The sequence below is a fragment of the Physcomitrium patens genome, chromosome 4, assembly GCF_059467195.1.
Source record: "Physcomitrium patens ecotype Gransden chromosome 4, ASM5946719v1, whole genome shotgun sequence".
Classification (NCBI taxonomy): Eukaryota; Viridiplantae; Streptophyta; class Bryopsida; order Funariales; family Funariaceae; genus Physcomitrium; species Physcomitrium patens.
Window position 1 is genome coordinate 7,463,417 of NC_143413.1, and position 9,797 is coordinate 7,473,213.

Sequence of the window (9,797 nt, forward strand, 5' to 3'; positions counted from 1 at the left end):
TACCTCTTTCATGCTTGTAGAAGCGACACTTTTTGAATTTGGTTATGAAGTTGATTTATTTGCTTCTTTCAACTATAGAACTTCTTAAAGTAGACTCCGGATTTTTTTGTATAGGTGTAGAAATAGTACCTCCATGATTTACGTTGGAAATACATGAGATTCTTATTCTTAGAGTATTGACAAGCTCAAGAAGATTTGCAATAGTTGCAAAATTATTTTTACTTTCATTGATAGTAATATATATATTTTATAGAAAATTCAATCAAATTCAAAAAATTAAATTAGAAGAGAATAATTTGCAACCTCTCATATTAAATAAAAATTTCTACAAAGAGAGGTAATTGACTCTCTTAAAGAAAAAAATTGATTTTAGAAAATAAACTTTTTATTCAAAGGTTGATAGTTTGTAATCTTTAAAATGCAACAATAGAAGTAGAATAATTTATTCACTTCTAAAACAAAATAACAACAATAAGTAAGCATTCTTGACAAATTATCAAAGAAATGAACATCAAAGAACTAAAAGCTCAATATACTCTTATATTAGTCAAAAGACTAGAAAATCATTCAAAGATGTTATAGTATTAAAGTAGAATGGCTAATGCCAAAGGCAAGAAGACTAGAAAGTCTTGAAACAAGACTAAGGACTAGAAAGACATTGATAAGAGTGAAGAAGGCTTTATTCTTGCCTCCATATATACTATCTAATTAGAAGCTACGTAGTAATATTCTATAAAACCTTCAACATGTATTGACTTTATGAGACATATATCTTAACTTGTAAGGCAAGTTTTATATATGTGCATCACATAGTTAGCTTGTTTTACAAGCTACCAACATGTGTAGCACATAATTAATTTGTTGACTAAGTTTCTAACTTATCAATCAACTATAAATACATGTAAAGTCATAATTCCATCTATGTAGCTTCTAAGAAGATTCTTTGAAAGATATTATAAAACTAATCTACATTTATCTATTTCTATTGAATTATATAGATAATTATTGAAATAAATATACATATCTTTGATACTTTAATATTGAAGCTACTTAAATAATTAATTGAAGCAAATGATCTATATTAAAATAACTTTACAATGAACTTATATTCTAATATTTTTTTAAAATAAATTAATATATATATATATATGATTGTTTTATATATATTTTCATGACTTTTAGACTTACAAATGATTCAATTACTTTATAGGAATTTTTGAATGGTATATTTTATAAAATTTTAGATTATTTTAAATTATATTATTTATATAATATTCTTATATATTCCAAAAATATAGATGAATATAAAATATTTATTTATCTTATCTTAAAAAAACTTAGTAGTACAAGATTATATACCAAGTTTTTAAAAAATATAAATTTTAGATAATTAAAGTGATATTTTTAAAATATCTCATTTTAAATGATAGTTTGGATATAAATATTAAAAATTTAGATTTTTTATATATTAAAATTATATGAAATATCTAATATATCTAATAATTTAAAAATTATTATAAAATTTGTATTTTTTATTTTTTAAAATTTTTTCTTAAGTTTTTTAAAAATATATATTATTTAATTTTTTTTAATTCTATTCAAAATTTTGATAAGTAATCTAATTATATTTTATTTTTAAAATTAATATATTTTTTTTACTTTTAAATTTGATATATATTATAATAGAAATATATATGTAAGCTAGTAATTATATGTATAAGTAGATAAAATTAAGTTAATTCTATAATATCTTCTATGCAAGCTTCTTAGAAGCTTTATAGATGTTGCTTTGACTTTATAGGTATCTGTAATTGACTTTTTGGATTAGAAACATGGTCAATAAGTTGGCCATGTGCCACACATGTTATTAGCTTGAAGACCAAGCTAACTATATGGCCCACACGTAAAAAAAACTTGCCTTGTAAGTCAAGGCATGTATCCTACAAAGTCAACACATATTGTAGATCCTATAGAACATCTCCACGTAGTCTTTAGTTAGATAGTATATATAGAGATAAGAGAGAAGCCTTCTTCACTCTTGTCAACTTCTTTCTTGTTTTTAGTTTAGTTTCAAGGGTTTCTAATTTTCTTGTCTTTTCACAATAGCCATTCCAGTTTCTTTCTTAATATACATATTAAGTTATTTCTATTTTGTCAACTTCCTTCGAGAGAAGTCTCACTTGTTTATTTGTCTTTATCAAGTTCTTATCCTTGATATATATATATATGTAAGATTTATCATCATGTAAGAATTTTCTTCATTTATTGATATATTTTATTTATATTTATACTTAATTAGTTATTTTATTTTATTATTTTTATATTTTATATAAAATAATTTATTAGATAAGAACAACATATATATATAAATATATATAAATATATATAAATATATATAAATATATATAAATATATATAAATATATGTAAATATATATAAATATATATAAATATATATAAATATATATATAAATATATATAAATATATATAAATATATATATAAATATATATAAATATATATATATATATATATTTAAAAGATTTATAATTAAAAAAGAATACAAAAAATTACAACTATTAAAATTTGTAATTAATTTGTACTCAAGTGTAAATAGAAATAACTATGTCACATGATATGGTATTAAGTGCCAAATTCTGTCAGATGTATGTGGTCTTGATGTACAACAAATAAAAGTAGATGTCTTGTAAAAAATCTCTACACCAAGCAATGTTTTACAACTGTAGACTTTTTTTGGATTGACAAATTACTATCAAAGGTTTTTTAAGAACTTTAACTTGATTGCTAAGCCCTTAATTATTGTCATGGGTAAAGATCTTCTATAAATTGGCAACTATGACTTTTCTTGATTGTATGTTGGTACATTTCGGAACACTTGTTGTGCTCTTAATGGATGAAGGGACGAAATTCTTTGAAACATTTGAAGCTTTATATACTAAAACTTTGATAGATCATTGTATCACCTATAGAAATCATCCTAAGACAAATAGTTTGGTAAAATGGATAGTTTAGATTGTCAAATGTGATTTATACAAATATAGAATATTTCATGGCATTTATTATAATTAAAACTTCATATTGCCATGGATTGTAATGGATTATTGCTTTAATAAGTAAATTACTTTGATATATTATAAACCTTATCAATTATTATACGGATCGGAGCCAATCCTACAAAGTGAAGTATGTGAAAAGCTAGCTGTAATTGTGGACTTAGATGACCATGACATATGAACTTAATGTCTTTAAGATTAAGTAGAGTTCTTTAAAAGAGCCATGCCTATGGCTATGAAGAACTTATCTATTGCTTGATATCGTGATACCTTACAATATGCTTGCATTTGTAGTAGAACTTATCAACCTTACTTGCAAAATTTTTCCAAAAAAGATTATGTGTATTTATAGCTTGAGGTGCCTACTACATTTAATATTAAGGTAGGGTGCATAATTCTAAATGTAAAAGATGTGTTATCTAGTGATATTTTATTACTTGAAGGTAATGATGGATAAGAGTGTTGCAAGTATTCAAAGAATTGTGTTCCTTGTCATCTTTCTATTGATGATTTCATACATCTTGAATTAACAATTATGTCAATTGGTCTCCCTTGTTTTGTTTGTGGTGAGTAGAAAAAACCTACTACCATGCTTTTGTGTAATTAATGCCAACAAGGGTGGCATATAGCATGCTTGATACCATCTCTTTTGACTATCAAGAGATTAGATTTGTCCTTGTTGTAAGAAGTGTTCTAGCTATGCTTCATCTATTCATAATGATTGAAGATTTCTTCTCATATGTTTGTTGTGTTAATTGTGTATTTGTATTTGGTTTAGATTACATACTTTGTGATTGGTTTGTAGCACTTGATGTGTTGTATATAATGATCCTTATTTACATGACAACTAAATCAAAATTTCTCTTGGTTAGCTTTATACTTACAACAATCAATTTAATTATATATATATATATATATATATGAAGTAGAATGCATTACATTTTTACATAGAATGAATAATGGCTCTTAGAATTTATATTAGACCTACCTTAAAGGTGGTTTTTACAAAAATGAATGAAGCTATGTCATAAATAAATAAATAAAATTGATTCTGTTTTATTTTTATTTTTAAAATTTTGGATTTGTCATTATTGTCAAAATCAAAGTATAATCACAAAAATCACAAACCTTTAAATTATGTTTTCAACTAACCAGTGACCACATTTATGTTTACACACATTTTTTAAACCAATTAGGAAACAATGTATGCCCAAGCCCACAAATCATGACTGCGCACATGCAAACACAGCAAAAACAGTCTTTCACGAAACCAAATTCCCACCCACCAAGTGGCACCAGCACACGCACATCCATTGGGTCTTTCTGTGATTGGATCACACGAGCCCCCCTTCTTCTCATGCATTTAAAAACTCCACATGAACGAAATCATTGGTAAAGAGCAACGAAATCTAACATTCGCACAGAGAATCAATATTTGGGGTCTCCCTTTTGTGGGCAGCGGGCAGATACAAAAAAACTGGACGACAATTAGCACTGTGGTCCAGAAGGCAAGATTTTTTTTCCGGGCCGCTTCGTGAGAAAGTTCCATGGAGACGAGGCAGTGTCTTTGTTAGGCCGCGGCGCTTGCCAGGCGTCGTCGCGCTTTAGTGCCAGGGGGGCTGTGGAGTGTGGCGATGGTGTCCGCATCGACGGCACTCGCTCTCTCGCTCGCTGCATCGAGCGAAGGCCTAGACGAGGCCGGAATGGAAACCATAAGTGCCGTGGTATCACTCTCATTTTCTTTTGTTCTAATGGAAGAGTGCCTCATTCTAGAAATTCCCCGGTTCGTTCCGCTGCGCTCCTCGCAACTCTTAGTTCCATATCAGATTCTCTCCCCACCTGAGTGTGGGGCGGAGGAAATTGGCTGTGATCCTTTTTTGGCTGGAGCTCCGGTCGATTGAGGCCTTTCGAGGTGAGCATCTTGTGCTTCCGCGGTGTGGGTGTGTAAACCACTTTGTGAAGGGTGTGGATTGGATGCCTCGTGTTTGCTGTGTCCATCACGTTAAGAGTTTTCGTCGCTCTCTTGTTAGTGGTGAGGACACTGTGATGATTCTTGGGTGTGGTATTCAGTCTTCGTGGATCCATGTGAAAGGGGAAAACATTCCCTAAAGCTGTTGTTTTTATAACTCAACTGCTTAAACTTGGCAATCTCGCGTAGTGGATTCTGATATTGTTGAATTTGAAGTTATTTATTTATTTATTTATTTTTATAACATTGTTTAATGCTCATTTGCGAGTTTGTCAGTGGTACTCTGTCTCAATAAATGTTGTTCAAGTTATTGATCTTCAAGTTACTTCAGTTCTAGTTTCCTACAATTTTATTCAATATTTTGCATATTAGGGAGTGAAGCAAGGTTCTCTGTTTCACACAAGTCGTCAATTATTGGTTTCACGGACGTGGAGGTTGTCTCGGTATATTTGAATAAAATTGTTTGTAGTGTGTGCGTGCCAAAATTCTAACCGGTACCGTGATTTGAGGACAGGGGATTCTGAAATCACTTCTGGTTTCTGTGTTTTTGTGGTGCACTTGCAGGTCTCATCTGGCGTTCAAAGTGGTCCGGGAAAAACTCCTTTATTTGTCGAGATTATTGGCATTGTTAAGCAACCTCGCCTGGCATTAAGATTGCGATCAGTAGCACTGTCCATCATTCTGCCAACACGCTCCTGCCTCGCGTCACATACTTCGCTCTTCAAACTCACTCGCTGTGAGACGTTACTCATAGGTGAACGGTTCAGGCACCATGATGGCGATGCGTTCTCTTCCAGGCTTGGCCTCCTCTGGCCTCGAGCACTTGTCTTGTCCGGGCAGCCCCTCTAGATCAGCAATCTCCAGAAGCCAATATGGAATACCTCCCTCACAATTTTCCAGGGTGCGATCTGTGGCAAACTCCACACCGCTGAAAACAACATTGAGTGTCAGCAAGCTGAATTTCAACCCTTTCCTGGCCGGTGAGTCGCTTGGTGTGAGCTCCTCTACAAAAGTGGGTCCAGCCATGAAGAAGGCACTGGTCCATAGAGTCTCTGCACAAGCTGGTGATGCGAGTTCTTCTGATGCATATCCGGAAGGAACACCCAAGGTCGGCGATGTGGAGGTTCCGAAGCCCGCAATGAGGCGAGTGAAGATTGGAATCTACTTCGCCACTTGGTGGGCATTGAACGTGGTATTCAACATTTACAACAAGAAGGTGTTGAATGTGTTTCCATTTCCATGGTTGACATCCACGCTGTCCCTCGCAGCCGGTTCAGCTATCATGCTGATTTCATGGGCCCTGCGGATTGTTCCTGCACCGGACGTGGACGTCGAGTTTTGGAAAGGCCTTGCTCCGGTATGTCACTGCCCTCTTTACTCGCGTTGGTGTGGTGGGCAAGGGTCAATGGGTCGAATTGTTTGAATTTTGAACCACAAATTTCGGCATGGAAGTGTAATTCAAGAGGGGGTTGTAGTTGTCACCCTATATTGACGTAGGTGTTCCTCTTGGATGCTCAGTGGGTGTTACAATGGAACCTGTTGGTCGCGGTGTTTCTGGAGATGAAAATACGAGTGTGGTGCCGAATCTTCACCACATAGCCTAGACACAGATTCACTTGGATTCCTTTGCCAGTTGTTTCCTACACTGTATTGTACACCTTGCACCAACATGTTGCACTTCATGTTAAGTGCGATTAGAAGCCTTTTATTATGCTAGCACAGGAATTGTAACGCAATTAGATGCTGAAGGGTACAGGTCACTTAGGAAGGGGATGAGCAGCATTCCCTCTTAAGCTACACGAAGGTTGTGCAGCCAAAGCCTGAGGTCCTGGTGCTCGGGAAGGGTGTTGGTTATGCGAACAGAAGCCTCAGCTTGTGTGTGCAGTTCAGGTTTGGTGTTCATGAGACTAAGCACTGGGAATCTTATCGAGTATTGTTCTGAACTTCTCACGAAATGTACATTGTTAGGCGGCATTGGCGCACACAATTGGGCACGTGGCAGCGACTGTGAGTATGTCGAAGGTTGCAGTGTCATTCACACACATCATCAAGAGCGCGGAACCCGCATTCAGTGTGATCATTCAGAGATTGTTGCTGGGGGAGGACTTTCCCTTGCCAGTCTACCTGTCGTTGCTGCCCATTGTTGGGGGTTGTGGTTTGGCTGCTGCTACAGAGCTGAACTTCAACATGACAGGTATTGCACTATTACAATGGCATTTGTCCAAGTAGGTTCCTTATACAGCCTGATTGATCTGAGTGGGATACAAGTATTCTGGGTCTAACAAGGATTATGGGGTGAAGGGAGGTTCAACTGATGGCTTTGGTATGGCAGGTTTTGTGGGAGCCATGGTTTCGAACATTGCGTTCGTCTTCCGCAACATCTTCTCGAAGAAGGGGATGACAAGCGGCAAGAGCGTTGGTGGCATGAACTACTACGCATGCCTGAGCATGATGTCGCTTGTGTTTTTGACGCCTTTCGCAATCGCTGTGGAAGGCCCCAAGTCTTGGACGGCGGGGTGGGATGCGGCGAACTTGACTGTTGGACCGAAGATTTTCTGGTACTTGCATATTCCTCTCAGCATTTATACCGAGACTTGTACCAAGTAGTTGATGTTTCTGACGTGACCTTGTGTTTATGAGCTTTCACCTTACAAGTCAAGTGACCTGATGTGCAGTGAATGCGATGAGTATGATTGGAATGGAGGATTGAGGGGGTTCGTAAGTGATCCGTATGGTGATGTGCAGGTGGGTGGTGGCGCAGAGTGTGTTTTACCATTTGTACAACCAGGTCTCGTACATGTCCCTGAACGAGATCTCACCACTAACGTTCAGCATCGGTAACACCATGAAGCGGGTGACGGTTATCGTGTCTTCCATCATCATCTTCCACACACAAGTGCAGCCGATGAACGCTGTTGGTGCTGCCATTGCCATCTTCGGAACTTTTCTGTACTCCCAGGTACTTCATCATGCACTCCCGTATTTTCTGGCAAGAACAGAGTTGCTGAAAATTTGACACATTCGAATATGTGATTGTCTGAATGCGAGATACCTTTTGATCGTCGTCCAACGTGTGTAGTCGGATCTGAGCTCGCAATTCGTGTTTCTGAGCATTGTATTGCATGCTGATGTGCAGGCAAATCAATAAATCTCGGAGCATTGCGAGGCCTGGAGTGTCCTAAACTGTACCATAGGGTTAGGCGTATATCAAAACTGTAAAGGAGGTATCGCATGTGAAATGTCTATTTCAAGACCTAATTTGAGCACAGACACCACTGATGTGACGAAGAATTTGTTCATTTTTTCCTGTGGCGTAAAGCAGCAGGTCCTACATTTTTATGCGTGTTGTGTGAACGGCAACCACTTAGGAGTTGCGATATGTTTGCTTACAGATGCATCTCCCAACAGATGTCACAACTCGATTATGTACATATGAAGTAGCAATCCGCAGTAGTGGATAGTGCTGAGTGAACTGAATACGGACTGCTTCAGGGTGCTTGTGAAGGTTGAGATACTGAGCTGCCACTGTCTGGAATACTTCGAATGCAATCAGCGATGTTATTCTGTTGTGGTTTTTTGAAGTTTTACTCTGAACAAATTGCAGGTGTTTGCTAGCTTCATGCAACAATCATCTTTCTCATTACAACTTTACGTAATTTGGACAGGAGGATCAAATACTTGTGTCAAGTAAATTGTAGGAATATGTACTATTTTTAATGATGCCAATTAAATTCCGTGAATTTGCATTTTATTCCATTAATCAAATTATACAACACTTAGGAAACATGAAAATTTCTTGTTCTGTATAATAGAAGGATATTTTAGGTAGCATCCAATTGCTTTGTTTGTTCAACAACATTAAATAGAATCAATTCTTATTTGCCCATGTTTCAAGAGGTTTCATTTCTATGTTTTTTTATTATTAGTAATATTGTTGATTTTAAAAAAAGGTGTAGGTTGAAGTGGTTGGAGATGTATTATAAATGAATTTGGTAATCTCCTGAATCTTTAAAAAAATTCAATTGACTATGATCAAAAACTAGAAAATGTTGTCACAACAAAGTCTCAAAATGTGAATTGTTGAGTGGATAATACTATGGTAATTAAGATGAGTATTTATAGCATATTTAAATGAAATATACAAAAAGAATGTAAATCACATTACCTTAGGATAATACTAGTGTTATTATAGTTTTTGCTATTGCCACCACAACTTACCACCTACTTGTTATATATATATATATATATATATATATATATTTTTTTTTTCCAATTAATTTTTTTTTTAATCAAATGGTTTGAAAAGAATTGAACAAAGGTGGCTTGTAGTATATGGAAGGTTATGCTACTAATAGCAAAAGCTATAGTGATATGAGTAATATTCTTATTTAGTACTAAACGTTTTGAGTTCATAAATTATTTTTTCATGTAGGTCCATACATACTGGTATGTTGGCAAATTTGTAGAATATGTATTCACTTTGTATTATAATGTTTTCATTTCATATGTTTGTCATCCATTCTTGTCTACAAATATAGATGTTGGGTAGCTACTTTAGATTTTGTGAGCAACCAATGGTTGGAAGTTGCTCAAATGTTGGTAAGAAAGGTGTATGATTATGGATTTGGAGTATATAAAAAGATACAAATTACAAAATCATTTATAAACAAGTAGGTAGGGTTAAGGATACATGGTCTATAAAAATGTTCTATTGTAAGGAGCTATTAGGATTTTTCGTTTATCTAATATAAAGTAC

At 34.6% G+C, this 9,797-nt stretch overlaps 1 protein-coding gene across 2 annotated transcripts; it reads left to right on the top strand.

Annotated features, from left to right (window-relative positions):
• Positions 1 to 4,829: 4,829 nt before the first annotated feature.
• LOC112281772 (glucose-6-phosphate/phosphate translocator 2, chloroplastic) lies at positions 4,830 to 8,340 on the top strand. 2 transcript variants are annotated; one of them, XR_016502549.1, is made up of 6 exons: positions 4,830 to 4,984; positions 5,606 to 6,398; positions 7,010 to 7,235; positions 7,374 to 7,599; positions 7,717 to 8,000; positions 8,178 to 8,340. XR_016502549.1 is itself a non-coding variant. In XM_024518649.3 (6 exons), the coding sequence occupies exons 2-6, from the start codon at positions 5,814 to 5,816 to the stop codon at positions 8,187 to 8,189; spliced, it is 1,263 nt and encodes a 420-aa protein (XP_024374417.1). In that variant the 5' UTR covers positions 4,830 to 4,984; positions 5,606 to 5,813; the 3' UTR covers positions 8,190 to 8,340. The 2 variants fall into 2 exon arrangements, 1 of the variants encoding a protein (XP_024374417.1); XM_024518649.3 differs by having other exon boundaries at positions 7,787 to 8,000.
• Positions 8,341 to 9,797: the final 1,457 nt, after the last annotated feature.

What these genes read in the sequence shown, in the direction of transcription:
- LOC112281772 (XM_024518649.3), top strand. Translation starts at nt 5,814, where the DNA reads ATGATGGCGATGCGTTCTCTTCCAGGCTTGGCCTCCTCTGGCCTCGAG. An exon ending in TTTGGAAAGGCCTTGCTCCG is followed by an intron (nt 6,399 to 7,009) that starts GTATGTCACTGC and finishes GTACATTGTTAG; the next exon opens with GCGGCATTGGCGCACACAAT. An exon ending in GTTGGACCGAAGATTTTCTG is followed by an intron (nt 7,600 to 7,786) that starts GTACTTGCATAT and finishes GGTGATGTGCAG; the next exon opens with GTGGGTGGTGGCGCAGAGTG.